Below are 27,318 nucleotides of genomic sequence, written 5' to 3'. Positions count from 1 at the left end.
CCCCCCAAATCTCCCTTTGTGCCCCAATGACTGACCTGCTGGCCTAGGGCTCACGGCTCCGGCTGCCTACCCCATAAACTCCAGGCCCAGCACAAAAATAGAACAGGGATTTGGTCCTTTTTCAATTTACAATGGTGACAGACACCTTTGTTTTTCTTTTGTTCATCTTGGGATGGGGCTAGCCATATATATGCAGAGCCCTTCTCCCTTCATTAAAAAAAATAATGACACTATTCTCTCCTTGGATCAAGTCCTAGGGTGAGAATAACTAACAGTCCCTTGTCCTGGGGGCATACAGAGCTGGGAACTGCCCTGAGCCCCTGCCGAGGACCTGACTTTGCTCAGGCTTCCATAGGTTCTGGCTGGCTGGCTGTTACTGGCTTACCCTGGGTGTGAGTTGATTGTTCTATTCGCAGCAGAGGAATGTCACTCGGCCAATTAGGTGGCTGAAAAGGGGGCCAGAAACTGCGAGTGTCCGTCGGCATTCATCCAATCCCCTGCACCCCTTCCCTGTGTGCTGCCATGTTCTTTTGAGTGCCTAGGCCCCTGCCTCCACCAACAGTCCTCCTCCCAGCCTCCACATCATCCCCAACCCCGACTCACTGTTCCACTGACCCTGGTCCAGCTACGGCTCCTGTGAATCACCCCCATCTGCGCTGGGCCCGTGATAGAAATACTATGGTGGCAGTGATCCTTGTTTACCTTTTTATTGATGGGGGATTGGGCTCATGCAATATGCGCAGAGTCCTTCTCCTGAAATATAGAAAAAACTCTGACAGAGCCCCTGGGTGCGATTATCTATCATCCCCTTGTCCAAGGGAGTACAGGGCAGGGACATCAGGCTGCTCGGGCTCACCTGGGCTCAGGCTGACGGGCCATTACAAGCCCTGTATGCCCCCAGATGAGAGGGCGATTGGTATATTAAACAATACAGTTAATGGGTGAGTATAAATCAAGTAAGCAGGACAAAGCCAACAAAGATTGCTCATACCGGTTCGAACGAAGAGTCCAAGTATAGCAATGATTGGGGAAGAAGCTAGGGATCATGGAATCCCACGTCGTGGCGGGCAGTGCTTTCCGGCACAATGCACATCCCCTGGGGTAGTAGAACATGCGTGAAATACCAAGTCAAACACCAAACACGGCACATTCAACCTTATTATAAACAAATTGTGAACTGCATGCAGGAGAACACCAATGTTAGCACTTACATGTCGTGGTGTCCACAGCATGCAATTTTAAATGCCCATAAATTGGAGTTGATAACTAAAGAGTAAAAATGAGGGGAACTCACTTTTGTTGTGATGTCTTAAGGGAAGACTTTCAGTGCTTCCCTGCTCTCCCTATATGATGATGTCTTAACCCTGTGTGATGTCATGGAATGTTCTGGTTGCATCTTACAGATAATGTTCTAAGTGGGTCAGTTGGAGGAAAGTGCTGAAGGAGAGGAGCCTCTGATCGTTGGGGGTCTTCTTCCCTTATATGTAACCTAAATAAATACTGTTACATGTCTTACCTGACTGCGCCAGCCTCTTCATAACAATGGCGACGAGGATGGGATAAGTGAGGTCCCGCAGACAGGTCAAAGGAGACCCCCAGCATCTGCCAACGTCGAGTCGCGGCCCGCAGCAGGCGATCGCACCACCCCGACGTCTGATCCGCCCGTGCTTCCTCTGAGCAGCCTGGAGGACGGAGTTTGGAAGTGCTCCGTGAGATAGAAGCCGCTGCGGGGAGAAGTGTCGGCGCCGCCAGAGAAGTAATCGACTGGCAGTGGGCTGCTCCGCCTCCTCTTTGCGTTGAGCGGCCCGCCACACACAACGACGGATGCTGAGGCCCCATTCCGGCATCCCTGAAGGAACGACCGAAGCTGCCGAGGGAGAAGTTCAAGGAGGACGGCACCGCTTCCTAGCAGTGCGCTGAGCAGCTGTCGAGTGATCACGGCCTCAGGGAAGGTCGCTCCGCTTTCGAAGCGTCGAGTGACCACCGTGTCCCTGCAACGTTTGTGCAAGTAAGTGCCTTCAACTCCGTTTAGTGCTCCTGCTGATCCCGGCTCACACTCACACTCGCCAGCGTAGGGAAGACGCCAGACTTTGCTACCGTATGTCCCTAGCGGATGTCAAGGAGAAAAAAAGGGATCTCTTACTGCATTGAGTTCCAAAGGTGAACTGTCACGGCGGATACGCGCCTTGTTGAACTGGTGCAACAATTCTTGTAAGGATCGAGCTAGGAGGAGTACATTTTCGTACGGAAGCATGGCGGCGTTACCTGGCATATCGGGCCCGCCCATTTTCATGGCCACTCCAGGTGCGGCGAAGATTGCTTGGCCCCAGTGGCGAAAAGGTTTTATGCACTATATGAGGGCAGCTGGCGGAACAGCGTATTCTAGTGAAAGAAAAGTGGCATTGTTATTACACTTCTTAGGTTATGAGGGACAGAGGATTTTCGAGACACTTCCTCAGTTGGTAGGTGATGGAAGCGGAGATGACTTGAATGAATTTGAATCGGCACTGCTCAAATTAGATAAGCATTTCAACCCCAAAAGAAGTACAATCTTGGAGCGGTATAACTTCCGCATGCGGATTCAGGCTCACGGGGAATCTGTCGAAGACTATGTCACCGCTCTCCGTCACCTTGCACTGACGTGCAAATTTCCAGAAAGTTTCGATGAGCATATCCGTGATCAATTCATGACGCATTGCCACTCGAACAAAATACGTGAGGAACTGTGGCTGAAGGACGAGCCAAATCTGGATGAGGTGTTGGACTTGGCCAAGCGGGTGGAGCACTCACTGGCATGTGTTGCCAAGCTCTCCAAGACTGAAGGAAGTGAGTCAAAGGAAAACAGGCAGGAGGTGCTGAGTGTGGGTGAAGGAAAGAACAAAAGGAAAGGAAGAAACAAGCAGAAGGAGAGGAACAACGCAGAAGAGAAGAGAAACCAAGTGTCGGCTCAAAGAAGCGAAAAGAGAGAAGAAAAAAGGGGCGAGAGATTGTGTTATCGATGTGCCAGTGCGACGCATTTTGCATCCTCTGTAGTGTGCCCAGGGCGAAGGGCGGTATGCAATAAATGCAAGAGGAGAGGACATATCTCCACGTGTTGCAAGAACTATCAATTTGGCCAGACGGGGCAAAGGAAGATCCTGTTTGTGGAGGATGAGGATGATGGGGAATCGTCAGAAGAAGACACTGCGTTGGCATTGACAAATGTTATTGTGAACACAGTTAATGTTGTAGCCAGTGGTGGAAACACGGATGATTGTGAGCGGCCCTATGCCGTGGTGGCAGTGAATGGGTGTGAGGTGTCAATGATGGCAGATTCAGGATCAAAAGTTACGTTGGTATCCAGGAGTGTTTTTGAAGATAAGTTGAAGGGGAAGGTATCAGCGTTGTCTGAACCAGACATAAATCCGGGAGGCTACAACCAAGATAAGATTGAGTTACTAGGATATGTGTGGAGTAGATTTGAATTTAAAGGTCGCAGTTGTGATGGGAAAGTCTATGTAACAAAAAAGGGACAATCCTTATTGGGATGGAGAGAGCAGAAGAATTTAGAAATCAGACTAGATCCCAACCACCCCGAGCAAGTTTTGCAAGTGTCAGAGGCATCCACGATGTCCTGCAAATACGCGAGGGAGTTTGGTAAAGTATTTGATGAAACCTTGGGAAGGATAAAGGGTTTTCAGCATCAAATATTGCTAAAAAGCGGGAGTGTGCCCACCGTAGCCAAACTCAGACCGGTGCCCTTTGCTTTGCGGGATAGTGTTAAACAAGAATTGCAAAAATTATTAAAGACAGGAGTGATTGAGAGAGCTGGGGGTGTTGAGTGGGTTTCCCCAGTCGTAGTAGTGAAGAAAAGCTCAGGGGACATAAGATTGTGTGTGGATATGCGTGAGTTGAATAAGTGCGTGTTGGTAGACAGGCACCCGCTACCCAACATGGGTGAGTTGCTGACCATGGTCGGTGGGGGGAAGTATTTCTCCAAATTAGATATGACGTCGGCCTATCATCAGGTGGAGTTAGAGGAGACATGCAGAAAAGTCACAGCGTTTGTGACGCATGAGGGAGTGTTCCAGTTTAGGAGGATGCCCTTTGGGTTGGCATCTGCCTCCTCTGTATTTCAGAAGATAATGGATCGCCTTCTGAGAGGAGTGAAGGGGGTATTCTGTTTTCAAGATGATGTATTGGTGAGTGGAGCGACTTTGGAGGAGCATGATGGGAGTCTGTACCAAGTGTTAAAAATATTTAAGGATAGGGGTATCACGCTGAGAGAAGGGAAGTGCAAGTTTGCCGTGACAAATGTGGACTATTTGGGACATGAAGTATCGGGGGACGGGATTAGACCCAAAGAGGAGATGGTAGATGCCATAAGGAGAGTGGAGAGACCTTGTAATAAGAGTGAATTGAGGTCTTTTCTCGGAATGACGGAATTTTATCAAAAATTTGTGGTAAATTACGCTGACAAAGTGCAAGAGATGAGAAAAGTTCTGAGGAAAGGTGTTGATTTTGAATGGAATAGTCAATGTGACTTGGAATTTAAAAGAATAAAGGAAGATATAGACTTAGCTCTTCCTTTAGGATGTTTTGACACAAGAAGACTGTCTATCATAACAGTAGATGCCGGTGAGTATGGACTCGGGGCGGTATTATCCCAGAAGCAGGATGATGGGTCTGAAGAGGTGATAGCACATGCATCGAGAGGTCTCAAGGGAGCAGAGATGAGATATTCGGTTATTGAAAAGGAGGCATTGGCGTGCTTCTGGGCTGTAGAACGATTCAGGAATTTTGTGTGGGGAGTAGAATTTGTAAACCGCACAGATCACAAACCTCTAAAGGCCATATTCGAAAGCAAGGACCTAGATAAAGTTTCCCGCAGAGTGGCAGGTTGGGTCACCAGGATGCAGACACATTGTTTTAGAATGGAGGTCATTCCAGGAAAGGATAACATATTTGCGGATAATTTGTCGAGGGTGAGAGTTGCAGATTCTGGTGTTGTGGACTGTGAAGAAATGGAGTTAGTATTTATCAATACCGACGGTATTGTGTCCAAACAGGAGTGGCTGGATGAGGTGAGGAAGGATGAGACCATGAGCAAGGTAATTCCTTATGTGGTGTCTACGGCATGGCCGATTAAAGCGAACATGGCAGAGGGGGTGAAGCCGTTTTGGGAAGTGAAGAATGAGTTGTCTGTCATGGATGGGATTTTATTCAGGTGGGGAAGAGCGGTAGTCCCGATAGGGTTGAGGAAAAAGGTGATAGAGTTAGCGCATTGTGGTCACATAGGTGTTACAAAAACCAAAGGGGTGTTGAGACAGGAATATTGGTGGCCTGGTTTTGATAGAGAGATTGAAAATTACTTAGCTAATTGTCAATTTTGCATCAAGAGTGGAAAGGGAGTTGTGGCCAAGAAGCAACCGTTAGTGGATGTGGGCCTCCCGTCAAGGATATGGAGTGAGATAGCTATGGATATTCTAGGTCCGGTGGAGTTAGGTTACGGTCGAGGAAAATTTATTGTTCTGGTCGTAGACCTGTTTTCTAGATGGGTGCATTTTAAAATTGTGAGAAATATCACTGGAGAGAGTATGATAAAGACATTGCAGGAGATTTTTGCCAATGAAGGCCTACCGGAAAGTATATTGACAGACAATGGTCCCCAGTTCATAAGTGGTAACTTTACCAGTTATCTAAGGAAGTGTGGAGTTGACCACAAGAGAACTTCATTGTACCATCCCGAATCCAACGGGGTAGTTGAGAGAATGAATAGGTGTGTGATGGAGAGTATTCGGATGGGTGAGGAGTGTGGTCAGGATAAGATAGCCATGATACAGAGTAGAATATGGGCTTTGAGGATGGCACCTCATGCGACAACAGGTCTGTGCCCGTTCGAGCTTATGAGGGGCAGGAAGCCTTATTCCGTGGCATGTCCGCCATGGCTGGGTAGGAGTAGAGAAACGGATCTGGTCGTTGATGAAGTAAGAAAGTCACTGGTGAAGAAGAAATCCGAATGGGTCATGCGCGAAAATCGCAAGAGAGGGAAGAAAGAATTGCGCGTGGAGTGTGGAGATTGGGTCAGGATAAGGAAGGGAGTTGTCAAGAGGAAAGGAGAATCTCTGTACTCGGATCCTGTCAGGGTCGTGGCAGTCATGAAAGGGGCTGTACGTGTGACGGGAGGGCAAGTGTGGAATAAGGATAGAATTGCCACTGTGAGGCGAGCCCATGTATAGTTGAGTGGAACGCCATGGGACTGTTTGCTGCTGTGTTGTTGTTAGTTTGTGTGTTTCGTTTGTTTGGGAATGGGTGCGTGTGATTTTCAATTCGAATTAAAGGTTTAAGCTCATGGGATAAGTTAAAAAAAAAAAAAGGGGAGATGTGTTGTGATGTCTTAAGGGAAGACTTTCAGTGCTTCCCTGCTCTCCCTATATGATGATGTCTTAACCCTGTGTGATGTCATGGAATGTTCTGGTTGCATCTTACAGGTAATGTTCTAAGTGGGTCAGTTGGAGGAAAGTGCTGAAGGAGAGGAGCCTCTGATCGTTGGGGGTCTTCTTCCCTTATATGTAACCTAAATAAATACTGTTACATGTCTTACCTGACTGCGCCAGCCTCTTCATAACAACTTTCACTCTTATTTTTCCACTCCGTCTCCCAGAAATGTAAGTGCCACCTGCAAACACGTTTTACACGCTCCCTTTACAAAGGTTTTGACCTGGTGCAAATCTGAAACGAATTGCATATGAATCCATTCATTGAAATGGGCTGATCTGGCCTCTGCTCTCCTTTCCTCCTCCTTCCCAACTCCTCCTGCTGGGGGATCTTAAAATACACCTTGACTCTCCCGACTCTTCAGGACCTTTCCTCAACCTATGTGACTCGCTTTCTCTCTCCATTCTATATTCTGGCCTGACGCAGGCCATACCTTTGATGTTCTCATCTCCACAGGCATCCTTCTCTCTCTCCCTCTCACTACCTCACTCTCCTAGACTATCACTCTCTTCTCTCTTCACACTTGAAGCTACTTCTCCTTTAGCAATGGCACACCCTGCACCACCGACCGCCTTCAAGGTGTTTCGACCCCTGAAAAGAGTGTCAGTGGCTGCCTTTGCCTACACCTACTCTCCTCCTTCGACTCCTGCAGCTGACTCCCACCCTGACACAGCCCTATCTAACCTTCAACATTCCATCTCTAACACTCTCGATATTCTTGCCCCTGTCATGACGGTCCAACTGAAGCCTGCCAAGAAAGTGCAACTCTTGGTACGACTCCGATCTGGCTGCCCTTAAACGCAAGTGCAGAGCAGCAAAACGGAAATGGGGATCCTCAGGTGCACCGTCTGACAAGCTGGCCTGCCGCCTTCTTCAAAGACAATACAGATGTTAGGAAAGATTTCATAATTGTAGGGAATTTTCCTTCCATGTGGCAACCCCTAAACTTTTTGCTATTGTTTTTAACCTTGTTCTTGACTTTGCCAGAGAAGTACAGCCTTCTGCCGCACTTCTCTGGGCTTTCGCTCCTTTCTTATGGGGAAACTGACATGCCCTTAAGACAGTCAGTACCGGGGAACGTGGTTTCCCGTAGTTTCTTTTATCGTGTCGCAGCTTTAGTGCAACACGACACAAGAGGGCACTGTAAGCTAAGTTACAGCTCTCTTGGGTCTCTAGCCTTCTACAGGCCCTAGATACTCTTTTAGGATGGTATTTGATCGGTGCAAGTCATTCAGGGACTCGAATGGTGGCAGCGATCGTATTGTTTATTTTGAGCTCCTTTTGGCGTTCTGAGCACGTTTTTGCACTGAACCCAAAATGGTGGCCTGGCTCCCAAAATGGCCAGGCCGCGAGGCTCCTTTGTCTTGTCCACTGACCGTCTTGCTCCCTTCACCTTCCCCAGGTCCGGCGACCCAGGGCCTTCCTTATTTGGGCATGTACTTTCCCGCGAAACGTGGTTGCTTTCGCGGGCTTCTACATGTCGTTTGAGTGCCTCCAGGGTGTGGGCTGGGATGTCTGGTCCCAATACACATCCTGGGTGCCAGAGAGTCTAGGGTGGTGTGAATGCCTGGGACCACCGTGGTCCGTGATTGGTCCACGTATGGTATGTGTTTTGATGAGCGGATCTCCCATTGGCTCCCCTCCGTTTTGGCGCGAAGGGAACCGTGGATAAGAGGGGGCTGGAAACACCACTACCATGTCGATCTCCTGAGTTCTCACGAACGAAGGAATACAGGAGCCAAGTATCCTGCAACTACGAGGCTGGACCGAGGAATCGCTGGTGACCCGCTGAAGGAATCCTCCTTTGCACTGCTGTCGTCCGGAGAGCCCCTGTCCTCCTTTGATCGAACCAGAAGGCCTGTACTGGTGCTTCGACCTTTGGAATAGCAGGAACAGCTATTCCCGGCATCTTCAACCATCTCCTACCAAGTAAGCCTTCGGAAGCGTCTCTGGGCCATCCAGTTGACTGACCAGCTTACAAAGGAGTTTGGCTCTGCAACCGCCGCCAGGTTGTGTTGTATTGCGAGTCCTTGTCCCTCTCCCACGCTTCGTACGCTTGGCGTCCCCAGGTCTGAAGGGAGGAGTGTACATTTGGCTTGAATACACACGGCCGCTCCGTTGTACTGCTGCGGCAACAAACTGTGCTGGTTTCGTCGATTGGGACGTCTTTTTACTCTACACGACTACGAGGCGTTCCCTGCTCTTCTGAACCTGCCAGCTGCTGAAACTAACGTGGAGAAGCCTGGGTCTGCTTGCTTCGGGGACCGGTGAGTAGTTTAGCTAGGATCTGGTCGCCCTCCTGCAGTATCCCATTGCTTTTCCCTGCTGTGTAAAAACAGCACCCTTTTGGCCGTACTCGCGCTCTGCTTCTGCCCGCTGTGGAGGCTGCGCTTGAGTTGCGGAACCTGTTCTCCTTCTGCTGTGCACTAACCCGAACTGCCTGACTTCCTCCGAAGAGCTTCCCCTTTTGCCCGTTGGCACCGGCGTGGCAGGTACTTTGAGCACAAGGCTCCACTCTTCGCAGGGCTCGGACTTCCATCTAGTTAGGTGCCTCTGAAGGCGAACTGAGTCGAAAGCGTTATTGCACTGCCTGTTTTCCTTCCCTGGCAGGTGGACTACATATTTCGTGCTTTAAACGCTTGCGACTGTGTATTTGTATATATATTGTGTTGATATGGTATGTGTTGGTTTAATATTGTGATATTGTGATTTTCTCGCTACGGTCATTATTTTAAAGGCCTTAAAATAAATGTGTATCTATTTTTGATATAACAACTGTTTGGAGTAGTTTGTAAGCGCTCTTGCTTTGTGTGCTCATTGCGGGCTTTCAGTCACCCTCACCCCTCTTGAGACCTAGTCTTGACCGCCGCGATCGCTACCTTGATTGGTCTGGCTTGTCCAGAGGTTACCCTGTTCCAAGTAATTAGGTTGACCTCTGCGTAGTCTACAAGGCTTTCTGGGGCCAGAGCCCGCACTATCTACAACTCTCTCTCCCTAAATACTCTCCTTCTAGAGTCCTCCACTTGTCCTCTTCCAACTCTCTGCAGGTGAGCTGATTTTCAAAACAGAGATTGGGGGTAGATCCTTATCCTCTGCAGGTGCTTCCCTCTGGAACAGCCTCCCTGCCTCTCCCAGTCTTGGGCCTGATCTCCTTAAGTTCTGGAAACTCCTCAAGACCTTCCACTTTCTCTCTCCCTTTCCATTGTTGATCTCCTCTCTATTCTTGGCTACTTCCCTCCTCCCTATCTCTCCCTAACTCTCTCTAACTCCACTCCGTTTGCTGACTGGTCGCCTGGTGCACATCCAGAGCCACACAGGTCTCAGGCTCCCCCACCAGTCCTTGCACTTGACCCCAGGCCTCTGCACTCTGCTCACCACTACTGCACTTCTGGAATTCGTTCCTTGAGAAGGGTAACCTCTCTGCACTTCACCCAGGGCCCTGCTGGACTGGGCGCACTTGTTCCCTTCCCCCTCCCTTTCACTTCCTGTCTGCGCACTTACATTGCCCAGAACACACTAGGCCTAGTTCGCCAGGCCTAAAACGGTAGTTTTCGTTTCTGTATGTTTTTCTCCTTCTCCTCCCCCCCTTATCACCTCACTCTCTGTCATGCACTTGCACTATCTGAAACGTCGTTGGCCTAGTACGGTAGTTTAAGGATTGTATGTTCTTCTCCCTCTCCTCCCCCCTTTCTAGCCTCCCTTCTTGTCATGCACTTGCTCTACTAGTAATGCCTCAGTCCTAGTTTGCTAGTCATTTTTGCTAGATCATTCGTAAACTTCAAGGCCTAAGAATGAGTCTGTATTCCTTCTTCCCTTACTGCCTTGAAGCGCTTTGAAGCACTTCACTTGTGTATAAGCGCTTGACAAATAAAAAATTACAATTACAATGAAACTTTAATTAAAACAAAGCGTACTCGAGAGCGGCAGGCGTTGAGCACAGCAGAGAACTTATCTCCACCCCATGTCCCTCCCCGTCTCATCACTGCTGCAAAATGAGTTGCCACGAAAGATGGAGGTGTACAATTATTAGAGTTCGTTTAACGCACCCCGCATTTACAATGAGGCTGATTGTCTCTTCCCATTAGTAAGAGTGAGAAGTATTGGTGACTGTAAAATGAGGACTCAATGGCAGAGGATAGGCAGGAGAAGATTGAGCCAGAGAAACATGTTTTATATCCTTACTGCGCACTACTATGCACTCATTGGGCCTCATTACGACCCAGGCGGTAAGTTACCGCCTGGGCCGTGACTTTACCACCATGGCGTAAACTAAGTTTACGCCATGGTGGTTGACGGACTTACCGCCCCATTCCGACCTTGGCTGGGCGGTAAGTCCCCAATCCCCATTTACCCTTCCCCATTCCCATTTTTGCCCCATAGGGCATAATGGGAGTGGGGAAGGCGTTAATTACGCCACCGTAAATTACGGTGGCGTAATTAACTCCATGGTCCCTTAGCGCCATGGATTTTAACACCTGCAGGTGTTAAATCCGCCATGGCGCTAAGGGACCTCGTACTCAGGCGGTAAGGGTCAGCGCTGTTTACGCTGCCGTAAACCCCTTACAGCCTGGGTCGTAATGAGGCCCATTCTCTTTCCTTTACCCTCCTCCCAAATGTGGGGTCCTTAGTATCATGCACTATGCATGTCTAAGTAAAAATGTACTTGTTTAAGAGGAGATATCATCCAGAATTGTATACATTTAGTCTGATGTGATAAGAGTGTGTTTTTGAACAGATGTTTTACATCGCACTGCTCTTCAAAAGAAACACTTTCGAAATCAAAGAATTATGCTAATTGGACAACATGACTTTTCCTCATTCCTGTTTACACAAATGCATTGTCTTAATTGGCGTAAGATAAGGCTGAGACTATATTGTGGGAAGAAAATGCTGACTCGTAGCAAAGTCGTCTCATATTGTAAAGGGAGATGCAATTCCAAAGTGATCTATCGTGGAAAACATCTGACATCATTTGTATTACATGGCTTTTCTTTTACAATGTGTGTTTTTAAAAAGTATACCCCTGCAAAAGGATGTCTTGATATTGTGTCACATTCTCCTTTCCCTTAGTCAGCAGGTATTCCTGAATAGTATCTTTCATGTTTTGTTATATTATCTTTGTTATTCCTACCCTTAGGCCATAAGTCTATCTAGTAATTAATGAACCACAACTATTTTCTTTATTTTTAGCTTAAAAGTGCATACCTTATTTTATATTCCACAAGTCAACGTCCATATATGCACTGATTTTCACAATCAGTATTATTAGCTTTTTCACTATTTGGGTGCAATCATAGTAAATGCAAATGGCAATTTGTATTGTAGGATAAAACTAAACACAAAATAATTATCAAACGCCCCGACACACACAAACGGGGTAATTCATAGAAATTTGCGCACAAGTGGCGCGCGCGGCTGGTGCACAGTGTGCGAGTGCGAATCTCTGTGCGAGCTGCGTGCGCTAAAATCCATTTCCGCGCACAGCGTATTCATGGATTTTGGCTACCAAAACCAGCCGTGGCGCACAGTGGTGCAGTGACCCTGCAGCAGCGCCAGTTACGTCCCCAAGAACGCCCCTCGAGCAGGGAAAAGCCATCAAAATCCCAAATCGAGCGCAAAGGGCTGCGCTGACCCTGTACCAGAACGGCAAGCGAGGAACGTGTATTTCTGGGGTTCGTGGGAAGTTTCACACGCGATAGGCCCTGTGCGAGTGGGATACGTGTATTACTGGGGTTCTCGGGAAGTTTCACGCGTGATTGGAGCAGGGTACGTGTATTGCGGGGGTGCGCGGGAAGTTTCACACACAATAGGCCCTGTGCGAGTGGGGTACGTGTATTACTGGGGTTCGCAGGAAGTTTCACACGCGAAAGGGCCTGTGCGAGTGGGGTACGTGTATTACTGGGGTTCGCGGGAAGTTTCACACGCGATTGGAGCAGGGTACGTGTATTTCGGGGGTGCGTGGGAAGTTTCACACGTGATTGGCCCTGTGCGAGTGGGGTACGTGTATTACTGGGGTTCGCGGGAAGTTTCACACGTGATTGGAGCAGGGTACGTGTATTATGGGGTTTGCGGGAAGTTTCACACGCAAAAGGGCCTGTGCGAGTGGGGTACGTGTATAACTGGGGTTCGCGGGAAGTCTCACACGTGGTTTCAGCAGGGTACGTGCATTACTGGGGTGCGGGGGAAGTTTCACACTCGAAAGGGCCTGTGCGAGTGGGGTACGTGTATTCCTGGGGTTCGCGTGAAGTCTCACACGCGATTTCAGCACAGTACGTGTATTTTGGGGGTGCCGGGGAGTCCTACACGTGAATTGGCAGTGTGGGTCCTCCCAGGTGTTCCCTCTACACCCTCCACAGCCCCTGCAGGCATCCCACACCACAGGAGACTACCCTGCACCCCTGGTCATGTCCCACAGGCAGCCCATCCACCATGGGCATGCCCCCCAGCCAAGCCACATGTCAGCTTGCACTACTGATCACCAATGCATGACCCCTGCACCCCCACCCCCAGCAGTGCAGGGCACCTGCCAGCAAGCCCCCACTCATGTCCCACTCATGTCCACTTGCACCCCCATCCCCCAGCAGTGCAGGGCACCTGCCAGCAGGCCCCCACTCATGTCCCACTCATGTCCCCCTGCACCCCCACCCCCCAGCACTGAGGGGCACCTGCCAGCTGGCCCATACTCATGTCCCACTCATGTCCCCCTGCACCCCCACCCCCCAGCACTGAGGGGCACCTGCCAGCAGGCCCCCACTCATGTCCCCCTGCACCCCCACCCCCCAGCAGTGAAATGCCGATCTCATGACACAAACCAAAAGTCAACTATGTACATCAACCCATGCCCATCACACATATACACTGGTTGGCATTGCTTGTGTAAACCCACATTTTCACATGCATCAACCCAATGAGCGATTCCCACACATGGAACTAAAAAATTAAAATGTATCATGTGCATACAATCGAAAATGAAATGAAAGCATACCAAAATATGAAACATGAAATGAAAAGCATGTGAAAAAGATTGAATGAAAATGATAACCAATCCAAAAGAATTAGAAAGAAAAACAGTCCAAAGTCACCCTCCAACAACGCAAATCCAAAGGAAATGTAAAAAAAAATCTCCATTGCTTCATGTTCATAATAAAAAAAAAAGAGGAATCAATCCATAGCCCAACTATTTACAATCCATTGTCTGGAAAAAATAAATCCATTGCTCCAATCCCTAATGCAAAAAAAAAAGAAAAATGAATACATGATGAAACTATATACAATCCGTTGTCCAAGGATGTAAAAGGTCCGTGATCCCAACCAAACAAATGAAACCTACCTAACAAACTACCTAAAAATATAACTATATACAAGTTTGTGTGGCATTGTCCATTGACCACAAATAAAAGGAAAACGAAAAAGAAACCTAACCCTAAAAACTATTTACAAGGGCAGCGGGATAGTCCGACGGCTCACTTTTGGATGTCCCGGGCCAGGGCATCATCGAACTCCTGCTCAATGTCCTGGAGGCGGTCCTCTTCCATGGCCGCGAGGGTTCGCAGGGACGACGACATGTTCTCCTCCAACTCCCTGCGAATTGCCTCGAGGCACTCGGCCCGCCTCAGGGCCCTCCGCATGGAGTTCTCCGCCCTATCCATCGTGAGCCGTGCCTCTTCTGCCCGCTGCCGCTCCGCATCTATAGCATGGCCTAACCGCTGCCACACAGAAGACACTTCCAGTCCTGGGTCCTCCTGCCCTCTGGCCGATGCCTGCCCCTCCGATGTCGAAGGCCCCGAGCCATGATGGCTCCCACCTTGTTGCTGCTGCTGCTGTGCCACTGCCTGTGCCCTGGCTCTTGCTGCCTGCACATCCTCCTCCGGCTGGGGTGCAGTTGTTGAGGTGGCCACCCCTGCTTGACGTCCGACTCCCGACTGTGGCAGGGATGTGTCCTCCACCAGCCTGGCCGCAGGGTCAGAGACAGCTACACAGGGTACCCAGGTGATACATGGGTGGGAAGATGGCATGGAGGATGACTGGGGCATAGGGGGTTCAGTTGAGTAGGGGGTCGGAACAAGGTCCAGAAAACGGAGGAATCCAGCCCTGGTGAGCTGTCCCAGTAGGTCAAGGCGGTCAATGAGCCATTCGAGAAGACGTGCAGTCTCCTCATGAAAAGACTGCAGGTCACCTCGCATGGCCCGTTGACGCAACGCCACCCCACCTAGGACAGGCTCAACCCGGTCCCGGATAGCCACATCCCCAGGGAGAGGAAGGCCAGTTGTTGTAAGCGGATCCCCTCCCTGAAAACGGGTCTGGACGTAGGCATCCCTGCTGGTGCAGGATGATGCAGTCACAGGATCGGGGACAGGATTACACACAGGCACCTCCGCAGTGGCCTGTGCTGCCTCCTGTCCCTGCACTGCACCACTAGCACCAGTGGAATCCCCACCTCCAGACCCCGTGCCTGTCCCTTGCACGGCCTCCTCCTCCACCAAACCCCCCACCAACCTGGATGACTCTGTGCCATCTTCCTCCGCCAAACCCTGTGGGATCTCAGCTTCCCCTTCTGCTGCCTAGGAGTCCAACTCTGACCTCTGCCTCTTGGACCTTCCCTTGGCAGCTGCGGCCTGGGCCGCGGCACCGGACTCATCACTCACCCAAAAAGATGACAACCTGGGAGGGAAGCTGGGCCTTGCGTCTCCGGCTGGCGGGATGATCCCTGCCGCTGTGCTCCACAGCACCCTCTCCGCCCTCTTCTTCAGTTGACGCTGCAGACAGGGAGAGATAAAACACAGGCATCAGGGTACTGTACAATGGACTGATATACACATGACAGTTGCACATAAGTGGCATTGTTTAACTACAGACACGGCATCACACTCCACGACACACATGTCATTTTAACTCCACACATGACATTTCAACAGCAATATTGCACCAGGCAGCACCATCAATACACATACAACAGCATGAACAGCCAAAGGTGAGCCTGACATCACATGAAACAGAAGGAGTGCACTAGACATGCACACACGTCACCACACTTACATGCATGTCTACATCTCCTCCAACTGTTGCAGTGATGAGAGCACCATACATGTCACATCTGCCATTCATCCTTCTACATATCAGTGTCACGTGCATTCATGTTGCATCACAGTTGCACACTTGTCAGATACACATACATGCACATGTACACAGTGCAGATACATGCATTATGAACCACCATCCATGCCACAACCATGCCAATGTACATACACAGAAATCCAAACATGTGTGCTCCCACACCTGCATTTGCCCAGCATGCTTACCAACACATACACCATCAATGTGTCTCACAACTGAGAGGACTCACATGTGGCAGCCTCACGCCCATGTTCATACACATCCCTACATGGCCCTACATAAACACATGTGCAACCTGCACACTACTGGCACACCACGACACGGACAGCGTACTATCAACATGCATGTACACTTACCGCTCGACTCCAGACGGGTCTGCCTCTCAAGGATCTGGACTACAGCGATGGGCACATGCGTTCCAGGACCCTCATTTGATGGTTCGACAGCTGGCCCCGGCGCCCCTTGGCATCCGCTGCCTTAGCGAGGCGCTGGGCCTTGTTCAGGGTCCTGGACCTGAAGTCCTCCCAGCGCTTCTTGACATGATGTAAGTCGCGGACTGCCACCCCCTCCGTGTTGATGGCAGTCACAATGTCCATCCAGATCCTAGTCCGTCCTTCATTGTTGGCGCGCGAACTTCCAAAGAGGGCATCATACTGCCCCAGGACTTGCTCCACCAGGACACCAACTTCGGTGGCAGTGAAGCTGGTGGCCCTCTGTCTCTCTGGCTGGGGGTTGCCAGTGCTGCCAGATGGTGTTGTGCTGGACATGGCAACCCTAGATGCAGGAGTGGGTGGGCAACTGGGTCCTGGGGCTGGGCTGTGGAGCCATGGAATCCCAGTTGGGAGTCTTCGGTTCCAGTAGGGGTGGTCACAGCAACTTCACCCCTGACTGACATGCAGGCAGCAAATGGCAGGGCAGGTGGGCAGCAGGCATTCAGGCAGCAGCAGATGGCAGGTGGGAGCATGCTCGGGAGTCTGTGGGGCAGTAATTCGGCCTTCTGGGCAGAAGCGTGGTCTTCTGTGTGTTTTCGCATGGCCAGCTTAATACGGAGTGATTTGGCACGTGAAAAAATTGCACGTCAGTGTGTAATTCGAGGAAAGGGCCTTAGCGCGTAAGCGTATCAGTACACGCACGCAATTTCATTGGACCAAAGGCCCTTAGTGCATAAGCGCGTAAGTTACATTATGCACGCTGGCGTTTCCCTCATAGCACGTGATGACAGAGCACACATGGAATAACTGCACGTCCGAGTGTCATCGCGTGTAATTGGAGGAACGCGCCCACGTACACGCGTATCTGACGTGTACGTGTGGGCCGGTTTAAAAGCTACGTGTAGGACGCCATTTCCTTGTACGTGCTTTTCGTGGAGAGCGAGTGGGTGAAATCTGTACTTCTTGTCGGTTCACACGCGATTACTTGACAGCATTTCTAGTTCGTACTCCCTGTTACCTCTGACAGCTCTTTTCTGAATTTTTGTTGGGACTGTTTCCTCAAACAGAGTTAACTTCTCCTTTTGTCCTGTCTCCTCAGACAGCATAAAATTCTTCTTTTGGCGGGGGTGTTGCCAACGCGCACATGCGCGTATCTTTTATGTTCTTTTTCCAGGCAGACGGTGAGTTCCGCACGTACTTAGCAACTGTGCTTTCCTCGTGTGTCGCGTTCCCCTTCAGAGGTCATTGTAGGCTGCGTGTATTACGAGTACGCTCAGTTTTGTGTTTCTGGGTGCCACAGCGTAGTGCGGGTTCATTTTTTCACGCACGTGGTCTATGAGGGGTTGCATGCACGTTAATTTTTTATTTTGGGCTGCCTGTGCGTGGCGTGACCCGTCATCTTCCCCCAGGGGTCACAGACAGCCTTGTTAGAGCACTAGGGTACGAATTCCATCTGGTATCCTACCCCTTTGACCCCCAATTTCCCAGGACAATAGCTTACTGCAACTCCCATACGTACAACAACATCAGTGCCATGGTTGGGAGGCGACCAAGCGGTGAGGGAGGCAAAGGTGGCCGACCTTCAAAAGGTGGGCGTGGTTGGGGACGTGGCCAGGATTTGAAGGGTACCCCTATACCCCCATGTGTGGAGGAACAATCAGGGACACCCATGCCCACCCCCATGGTTGAGGGAAACGTGGCTGACACCATCCCAGCTCAGCCCCTGTTGGACCAGCCCATTGTGGCACCTGACCTGGCACAGGATGACTCTTTGGCTGACTTCCAGGTCAGCAAGTCTAGGCCACGTGTGGCGGTGCAAGTTGTTGTCACCTAGCCACGTGGATCTGGGGCAGCTATGTCATCTGCTGCCCAAAGTATGCAGGGTGGGGAGGCTGCAGGGGCAGCTGCAGCTCCATCTGCCCCAGCTCTGACTCTCCCAGCCAGGACAGTGTCAGTCCTGGTCCATCAAACTGACGTTCCCCCTGCCAACATTACCCTGCAACCAATGCCTGCATCAAGACCTATGGTCATTGTGCATTCCCACACTCCTACTACCCAGTCGACCGGTGATTCTGCCCCTACTGACCAGAGCGGCGTAAGCCACTCTGGCTCTGCTCCACCTTTAAAGAAGAGGAAGAAAGGTGCTCTGGCACGACAGGCTGAGACCCCAGACATGGCTACACACTCTGGTACCTCAAGGAAGCCTTGCTTTAATGATCCGGAACTTGATGCACTTGTGGCCTATGTGTCAGCACATAGCCGCGAAATGGTGGTGACTGCATGGTGCAAGACCACACCTGGTCAACGTAGGGCACACTGGCAGACCATTGCGGACCGCATAAGTGCCCTTGGATTTGTGAGGCGCACAGCTGATGATTGCTACAAGCGGTGGAATGACCTGAAAAGCAGAGCAAAGAACAAGCTGGCCTCAAATCATGCCGCTACTCTGGTGACGGGCGGTGGGTCTCCACAAGAGGACAACAAACTCACTGAACATGAGTCTGTTGCTGGGGCCTTCGTCACAGAGGAACAGGTCCAAGGTGTGGGAGAACTACCTGATTATGATGCATTGTCCGGTGAGTGCCCATGCATGTGTGTGTAATGCATGTGTATGTTGTTTGGGTGACGGGTTCTGATTGAGTGCCAGGTGAGGGTGTGTGTGCCTGAGTGGTATGGGTCACCCATGTGCTTCATCCAAAACATTCAGCGCCCTTGGATTTGGGTGTGACAGTATCCCTTCCGCCCACAGTAGTAATTTAGCGCAACATTACGGCAGTTGCCCTTGAAGTGGCATCTTGCAACAACATTGTTTGTATTTTTAAGTGTTCGTTCAGGCTGATTGTTTCAATTTTCCCACTTTTGCTACGCATTCCTCAGCCCTATTGTCACATTTGTGACATGCTTCTGTCATTGATGAACCCCACATTGGCCCACATGTGTTACCTTGTTAGGTGAATGATTTGACCATTCAGGCTGATTGAGTATTGGCCTGATCACATACATTTTTGGGGCCTGTTTGAATGTGGAACATGATAGTTGTTTCCTGTCATGTTGAAGTGCACAACCATTGATGTGTACATCGGCCTGCAATCACTGTATTTTTGTACACTGGATGTGTTGCAGTGTGTGGCACATGCCTATTTTGTCACACTATGTAGCATTTTTCATCTCATCATGTCCATCTCACATGGATGGCTGACAGTATTCATTCACTGACATATGGATGTACTTGTGGAATGTAGCATGGCTATGGTGCATGCCATCTGTGTGATGGCATGTGTCATGTATGTGTATTGACATGCCACTCACAGGGCAATATGTGATGGCAGTGTTACCCAGCATGCAGCAAATGTGTTGCTCTTCCATCTTGGTGTCATCAGTGTCTGCCTTTTGCCTCCCCTTCCAACTCAGTGACAGTGCATGCATGGGAGGGTTATAGTCATGTGGGACATGTGTAAATCATGTACTGGTTCTGTAGCTTGTCAGGCCTATTTGTGTGCTATGGTGCTAATGCCTGTTTCCATTTTTTGTCTTTCATGTTTTTGCAGGGGATGACGCACTTGATGCTGTTGAGGTTGAGGAGATGGTGCAGACACAGGAGGGATCTCAGGCATGACCGGGCACCAGTGGGGGACGTGGTGTGGTGGTGGGTGAGAACCCAATCTTGCTGCAGACCATTCTGTCCAGGGGTGTCTCTGGGTGCACCTCCCCAGACCTCTATTCAGGTGCTGATTCGGATGATGAGACCTATGTGGCATCGTAGGTAAGTGTTTCTGGCAGGGATTCTGTTCTGTCCAACCCACCTGCACTAGGGGTAGAACCCTCTATGGGGATGTCAGTGTTGGTAAGTCCGCTTTTGGCAGTTACGGATGCAGGGTCACACTCCACAACATCTGATCCTGTTCCTGGGCCAGCAGATCAGAGGGGGAATGCAGTCCTGCAGCCTCAGGCAGTGCCGGCACAGCAAGGCGCAGATCGCCATGCCCCAAACAGGTGTGGTGCCCGCCGACGCGGTGGCCGTACGCCACCAGGCAATACCGCATGGGAACAATCCATGTACGGTATGGCAACCCAACAGGCAGCATCAGTTGAGATGATGGCTCAAGCAATGGAGAGGGTGGCCACTTCCATTGTCCCCCCTGAAAGGCAGATAGAGCAACTACAGCAGGCAACAGACTCCATTTGCCAATCACACAGGGAGGACATGTTGGCGTCCAACAGGGACAGATGGGCGGCACTGGAGACTCTACACCAATCGATATCAATAGAGTCCCAGTGCCACAGGGAAGCCCTGAGGGTAGAACTCCATCACCTCAGGGAGACTCTTGTTGACCTTGAGGCTTCCACTAACTTGAGGACAGAACAGCAGCTGGAGCGGCTCACACGTTCGCTCTCAGCTGAGATGCAGGCAACTCGGGAGGAGATCCGGGCAGCACGTCAGGTGGTGCATGGGGATCTCCGCACTATAATCCTCCAGAACGAGACCTTCCACACCTGCATGCTTGCTGCCATGGAGGACCATACCAGGGCTTTGCGTGGGCTGCCTCCCATAGCACCACCACCTCCTGTGGCAGCAGCAGAGGGTGATGAGAGCGACAGCAGCAGTTCTCCCACATTGGCATAGTCGTGCAGGCCATGAGCCCATGGAGGTGTTTTTTTTCCCAACATCCACACAGGTGGCTGTTGGTGCGCACCCTGTCCTCGGACCTCCTGGGTGGCCTCCCCCCCATCCCCCACATGGCCATTTTTGATTTTTGATTTTTTTTTACCGTGTGTTGCCTTGTGTGGCTCCCGTGGGCATCCACTGTATTTTGGCCGGGCACATGCAGGCTTGTCCTGAGTTTGGGTGAGATGCTTGGGTTCGTGAGACACACACCCCTCCTGCTTCCCGTTTCTATGGGCTTGCAAAGGGTGTGCCCAAGTGACAGTGACTTACACAGTGACGTTGGACTCCCATGAGCTCTGTGGGCAATATGTAGTCAATACTATATATACATTCCTAATGGATATTGTTGTTGTATTGTACACTGCATGGTGTATTGATATGTGCTTGTGCATCCATGTCTTCCTCCTAATTTGCAGATTTATTCCTCATGTCTTCACAAGGCCGTCTACTTTGGAGATGGAGTTCATGTTGTAAGCAGTGCACTTACACATTTGCGTGGCAGCAGCACTGTACAGTTGGAAGTGGTCGATGTGCTGGCATAATCAGATTGTAAGACTACCACTACTTTAACTTAATACTGTCATGTTTATGCTATGTTTGAGGTTGTGTAACTGCATTGCATTGTTGGCAAGTATTTGGTCATATGTGTTGTTAGTTCTACATTACTGGGAGCATATTGTGTGTGGCCAGTTTCCATTAGGGGCACTGTACTTTGTGACACTTGTGTCATGTTTTGGGGATTGCTTTGTTTGCCCTCACATAGCATGGCATGCCATGGTGTGTTGGGTGGCGGTGCTGGGGAGGGGTTGGGTGACATGGCACTGTTCTCATGTTGTATTTTGCAAGGGGGTAATGAATTTAGCAGCATAGAAGTGTGTCTTTTGATGAAACAGCATTGGTGGTGTTTGTGTAGGTAGGGATGCACACAATGTAACACTTCCAGGTGACCAATCTCAGGCTGGTATGGTTCTGACAGTTGACTGTCCCTTATGTCATCATCATTGATTGTCAGATGGTATGTGCCAGGGCTGTGTGCACTCCACAAGGGTGTGATTTTAGGTGAAGTAATTAGCCATCAGCTGCGTACGGGCTGCCTCACCCCATGCCCTTTCCCCTCCCTTTCCCCAGCGGGCGTGCATGTGATTGGGGATGTGGGGGCACCACCATGTCCACGGGCAGGCCCCGGCGTGTTGCAACGTTGTGCAGGACACATGCTGCCACTATGATCCTGCACACTACTGGGGGAGCGTATAACAGCTGCCCGCCAGAACGGTCAAGGGAGCAAAAATGTGACTTGAGCACTCTGAATGTGCACTCCACTATGCCCCGGGTTGCAATGTGGGCTGTGTTGTATCTTACCTGGGGTGGCGTGGTGGGGTTCCGAATTGGCATCATCATGTCGGTGCTCAGAGGGTAGGCACTGTCCCCTGGGGAGGTGGTGATGGGTATCATTAGTGGGGTTGTGACATTACTCAGTATCTGACATGCATGCATGTGCTGTGGCATTTATACTCACAGAGCAGCCATGTATCGCCATGCCGCCCAGCTTCTAGGTCCCGGTTTAGGGTTGACATTCTGTAAATAAAACTGGCGTGGGTGGACCCTGGATAGTTGGCATATACTGAGGTGATTATTCCCTTGGCATCACATACTAACTGGACGTTGATGGAATGCCAGTGCTTGCGGTTTCTATAGATGTGCTCTGATGCCTTGGGGAGACGTAGAGCCACATGGGTGCAATCAATGGCACCTAGGACTTTGGGGAATTGTGCCACCCCATAGAAATCCTGGACGGCAGCCTGCCTTTCTGCAGGTGTTCTGGGCAGGTATATGTGCCTGCGGACTGATGGGCGTGCAGTCATGATGGCCAAGACCTGGTGTAGGCAGCGTAACTGCGTGGGCTGTGACACCCCCCCACTATAGTACATAAGCATTTAAGAAGTGCAGTACATTGAGGACCTTCTCCAGGGGGCTGAGAGCTTGGGAGCACAGGGTGGGTGATGTGAGGTCATCCTCCCACTCACTCACCAGGTTGAGTATTATGTGAGGTGGAAACCTGTACCTCCCATACACCTGGTCATCAGGCATCCCGAAAAGGCTGGTTCTGGGTGTGAAAATTCTGGGCCTGACTATCCTCCTCCTCCTCCTGCGGTATCCCACTACCACTGCTGCTAGGAACGGTATATTCATCCTGGCGTCTGAGCTTGTTTGTTGTTTGCGTGCATTTTTATGCTGCGCGGGTCCACGTACGTCTGCTTCCTGCTGGTGTACATGTTTCAGGATTAGTGCGTCTTTTTTGGCGCATGCGTTAACCCCGTTCGAATCCATGAATACGTGTTTTGAACGTGCGTATGGGCGTTCCGCGCATTTGCCTCCTGTACTTCCCCCGTGATGCCCACATTTTCACGCATTGTTCCCCATTCCGCGTGTCACGCCCTCTGTTCCTCCTACTTTTGTTTTGTGCGCCGCGCTATGTGCGATTTCGCTGTGCACATAGCGCACGCTGTTTGGAGACGTCTGCGCCAGCGTGCGCCATGCAGAATTTTGCCACACATCCTGGGATTTACACGCACACGGACTTCCATGAATCTCTGTGCGCGGGTTTCGCTGCGATTTTCGCACTGGCACTGGGAATTGTACGATTTTGCACGCTTTCGCATGCTTGCGCTGAAAATTTCAGTACACATTAATTCCATGAATCGGCCTGTAAGTTTCTACACACCTATACCACCACATGTGGAGTCATTGGGCCTCATCAGAAGTTGGGCGGAGCAGTAAAAACGCAGAGGTAATGCTATTACCACTGCATTACTGCTCTGCCCAACTATGAGTTGGGCGGAAAGTTGTCGAATCACTTCCACCTCTGAGCTGGTGGTAAATCTGCTGACTTTCAGCCCATTTTTGTTCCAATTACTGCAGCGGTATTAGCGCTGTGGTAATTGTGCCAAAAATGCCCTATTGGGTCCAATGGACACAGAATAAATGGGGACTTACCGCGCCACCCCAACTTGGGATCTGGTGCTATTTGCGGTAACGCTAATTGCTTTGGGCGGTATCCCGGCAGATTTACCACTGGGATACTGCCCAACTTGTAATGACCCCCATTGTGAACATTTTGTAAATTTTGTATCAAGAGGTCAGGGGAACCTGATCACCATATTATAACAGCGCATGTGTATCCATAGAGAGAACATTTTAAGACGTCTACTTTGGACTTGCAGCATAGATCAGCCTGAACATGAATGTAAATATAACAATGTTTGCAAACCTTTTTTTATTCAGCACGTATATTTCTATGTTCACCTCCACCACATATAATTCCTTTGAGACATGGGATATATTCTACAAATATACCACTTACCTCAACCGTGTCTGCGTGATACACAATCAGGAAAAGTAGAGGTCCTAGCCAGAACTTCATCAGTGATTGGTCTCTGAATTGCTCTGTAAACTCTACGGACTGCTGTGCAAACTCTGGAAACAAACACACACACACAAATCCTGCTTTAAGCTATTTACAACAACTGCTAAAAGCAAGTTGCGTTCATCTGACATTTTATAACTGAAGCACAGCATTTCTGAACCATGAAATTAACCAGATAAATACAGAAAAAACAGAACATACTTGCTTATAGTCCCATCATAGTGAATGGCACAGACAAATCCCATGCATGAGTGCCACTGGTGTTGAGGATGAGAACCAAGTTGAATCCATTTGATACTCTGCCTCCCTATTCTTTGGGACCATCTGAGAATGCCTACAGGTTTAACAGCCAACTTAAACTCTTGGCCGTTATTTGAACTTCTCGCTTTCTAGGTCTGGCTTGAAACCGTTACCGTAGATTTCTTCGAATACCATTTCACCAAATCATTTCACCAAAAATGGTAGGGGAAATGGTATAGGTGTAATGCATAATAGGTGAGGTGTAGTTGGCTCAATTGAGGACGCCTACTTAAATCTATACTTAACACCCGTGAGGGGAAAAAAGATTGCATCACACACAAACACCAAGAAGTTGTTTTTAAATATATTTTATTTAAAGTTGTGTTTACTGTAATATCCTATTGTTCTGACTGCACCAGTGACAAAAACACAGTGAATTTCAGCCTCCTGTGACACTGCGACCTGAAACGCCCCTGCAGGGCTTGAGAAGCCCCCTTAGACGGGAAGCATATGCCAGGAGCAGCTCAATTTACACTGTGTGCCCAGGAACTATATCCCCGGTGTAAGCAGAGCTCTAGGAGCGGGGCAGCCAAGGGAAAACATAAGCAGCCTGAGGGTTAAGTCGTCCCGCCCTGGTGCCGGTCTTGGACAGGCCCAGAAGATTACCAGCAAGGCAAAAGCAGTGGCCTGCTGAGCATGCAGACCTGCCCTGGGGCCAGAATGGGCAGAGCTGTGAAGATCCAAGTCCCAGACCTCGCCAGGAGGGTGGCCCAGGCAGAAGACAGCTGCTTGAGATGAGTCAGCCCACCACAGGCTCAGACAGCATGAACGGAAGCTGCAGAAGTCACAGGTCACATGATTGCTGCAGCCCAGATGAAGAATCCAGAGTCGGGTAGTCTGACGCAACCATGGACACTGCCGCGCTGATGCAGTGAAATGGGGTTGGTTGCATGGGCCCACCCACAGAACAGCACAGGCGTAGAGTGAGGAGTGTAGTTGTGATAGGTGTCTGTCACGTTGTACAGTGGTCTTGGGCTGCGGAGACAATGGCATCACCCCGGACAGAGGAAGCTGCTGTTAGGTAAGATTGTGTAGAGTCCAACTGGTGTGGGACTTCACAAGACTTATCTTCTTGGTATTAGTGACCCAACATTTAACATAGGCCTGTACTACACACGTCAATAGAGTGGCTGAGAGCCAGGCTTTTCCCAGAAGTGGTACTGTGAGCTGTATAGCAGTACAATGAAATCACCAAATACAAGTATTCAAGTAAACACTTACACCCATAAAAGTTATATAAAATTATGTATTTATATATACACAAAGAAAATGAATCACACTAACTATACAGCAACTAATAGTAACATCAAGTAGAATTTCAGAATCAAGTTATTCAAGCAGCAATATTGCTGGTAAGTCAAATCTTTGTGTACTAAAACATGTCCAGCTCACGGAGCGACATCATTCAAGGTCAGTATTAGCACTTATGAGTTTGGAGGGAAGAAGTGTTAGAGTAGAATAGAACACTGTAGCACTGTAATGATAGTCTTTTCTCCCAGAGGGATGTAGGAAGTATTTTCGTCAGCAATAAGAGTGTCAAACAAGTAATACCTGCATAGGGAACAAGCACTGCCAAAGCCAGCAGGGTTCAGAAGAGATGCCTTTAGGGAGCCAGGACAGCCAAAGTCAATAGGACAATTCTAGTTTTGATGCACTGTAACGATAGTCTTTTCTCCCAGAGGGATGTAGAAAGTATTTCCCACAGCAATAAGTGTGTAAAACCATTTCAAACCTTTATAGGGAACAAGCACTGCCAAAGTCAGCAGGGTTAGGAAGGGATGCCTTTAGGGAGCCAGAACAGCCAAAGTCAATAAAACAGTTCTAGTTTTGATCCAATCATCTTAGAAAAAGTTAGTTGAACCGTCATTAGTTCTTTGAAGAACAATCCAGGAGCTCAGGAGAGCCTACCTGAGGTGCACAAGCTGTGAGGCTTGTGCAAGTGAATTGAATTAATTCAAAAGTATTGAAAGGGGCACTCCCCAGGCTAGGAAGCACTAGATTTGTCTAAAGGTGGTTAAACCCAAAGCCCCACAGTACCTTAGAATTGAAGCAGATGTTCGAGCTGACTTTCTTCTTGATGCAGCGATGCGGAGCCTTGTTCCTGGACCTAGTTTGTGGTGACAAAATGGAGGATGTCCGATGGGCTTCTGTGGCAGAACTCTCAAGAGGGACTCTGCAGCAATGGATTCCACTGATTTCAGCGGCTCTTTGTGGTTTTGGTGCCTTTTTCTCATCGCCAAAGTGGAACAAATATCCTGGTTGGCATTTCCTTGATCCCTCAGTCCTCACCTCTGGTGAGGGGGCTCTGATAATGATTTCTTGCTTCTGTTCACTCACACGGAAGCCTGCAAAGTTTCAGCCAGATTTGTCTTAACAAGGTTGTTGCACTCGTCGATGGTCCAGGTACCGTCGGTATTGGGAAATTGCAGCCCAGGAAGGTTGCAGCGACACAGGGGTTGCCCCAGAACAAAGCAGGTCTTGAAACCAGTTGGTCCCACGAGCCTGAGAGAGGAAGTCGTCCTTGGCAGAGCTTCCCTGTCGATGGGAAAACAGGGTCAGCACAGCTGAAAAGCTTCATGGATGCTTTTGTGATCCTGGAAGGTGCTGTTGGCTTCTCTCTGCATCTTCTTCTCCGGACTTTATGTACCAGTGGTCGAATCTGCCTGTAGTCACAAACCCTTGCCTTATATGCAAAATCCCATTAATTCACATCACTAAACTGTCAATCACACAGGGGGGTCGTCCTCTAGGACCGCCACCCACCCAGCTGGAACTGGTGTTGACCAGGCATGCCTACAAACAAAAGCCAGTGAAGTTTCAGTCTCCCTCACTTCTTGCCTTCCCAGTCACACTGGGGCCTGGTTGGGCTTCAGGGGTGAAGCCCAACATAGGCAAAATACACAGTG

The 27,318-nt window shown here is 49.8% G+C and overlaps 1 protein-coding gene across 2 annotated transcripts in view; it reads right to left on the bottom strand.

Moving 5' to 3' along the window:
* LOC138516426 (cytochrome P450 4V2-like) overlaps positions 1–27,318 on the bottom strand; it is a 1,267,862-nt gene that overhangs the window by 1,006,269 nt on the left and 234,275 nt on the right. The window contains exon 2 of one of the 2 annotated variants that reach the window (XM_069631545.1): positions 24,050–24,162. The exons of the other annotated variant lie outside the window; for it this stretch is intronic. Within the exon in view, the coding sequence (XP_069487646.1) occupies positions 24,050–24,109 (60 nt within the window). The 5' untranslated portion in view covers positions 24,110–24,162. The remainder of the gene's footprint in view (positions 1–24,049; positions 24,163–27,318) is intronic. 2 annotated transcript variants of the gene reach the window in all.

The sequence above is a fragment of the Ambystoma mexicanum genome, chromosome 6q (assembly GCF_040938575.1).
Source record: "Ambystoma mexicanum isolate Mex_15411 chromosome 6q, UKY_AmexF1_1, whole genome shotgun sequence".
Taxonomy (NCBI): Eukaryota; Metazoa; Chordata; class Amphibia; order Caudata; family Ambystomatidae; genus Ambystoma; species Ambystoma mexicanum.
This window is presented reverse-complemented; position numbering and strand designations above follow the sequence as displayed.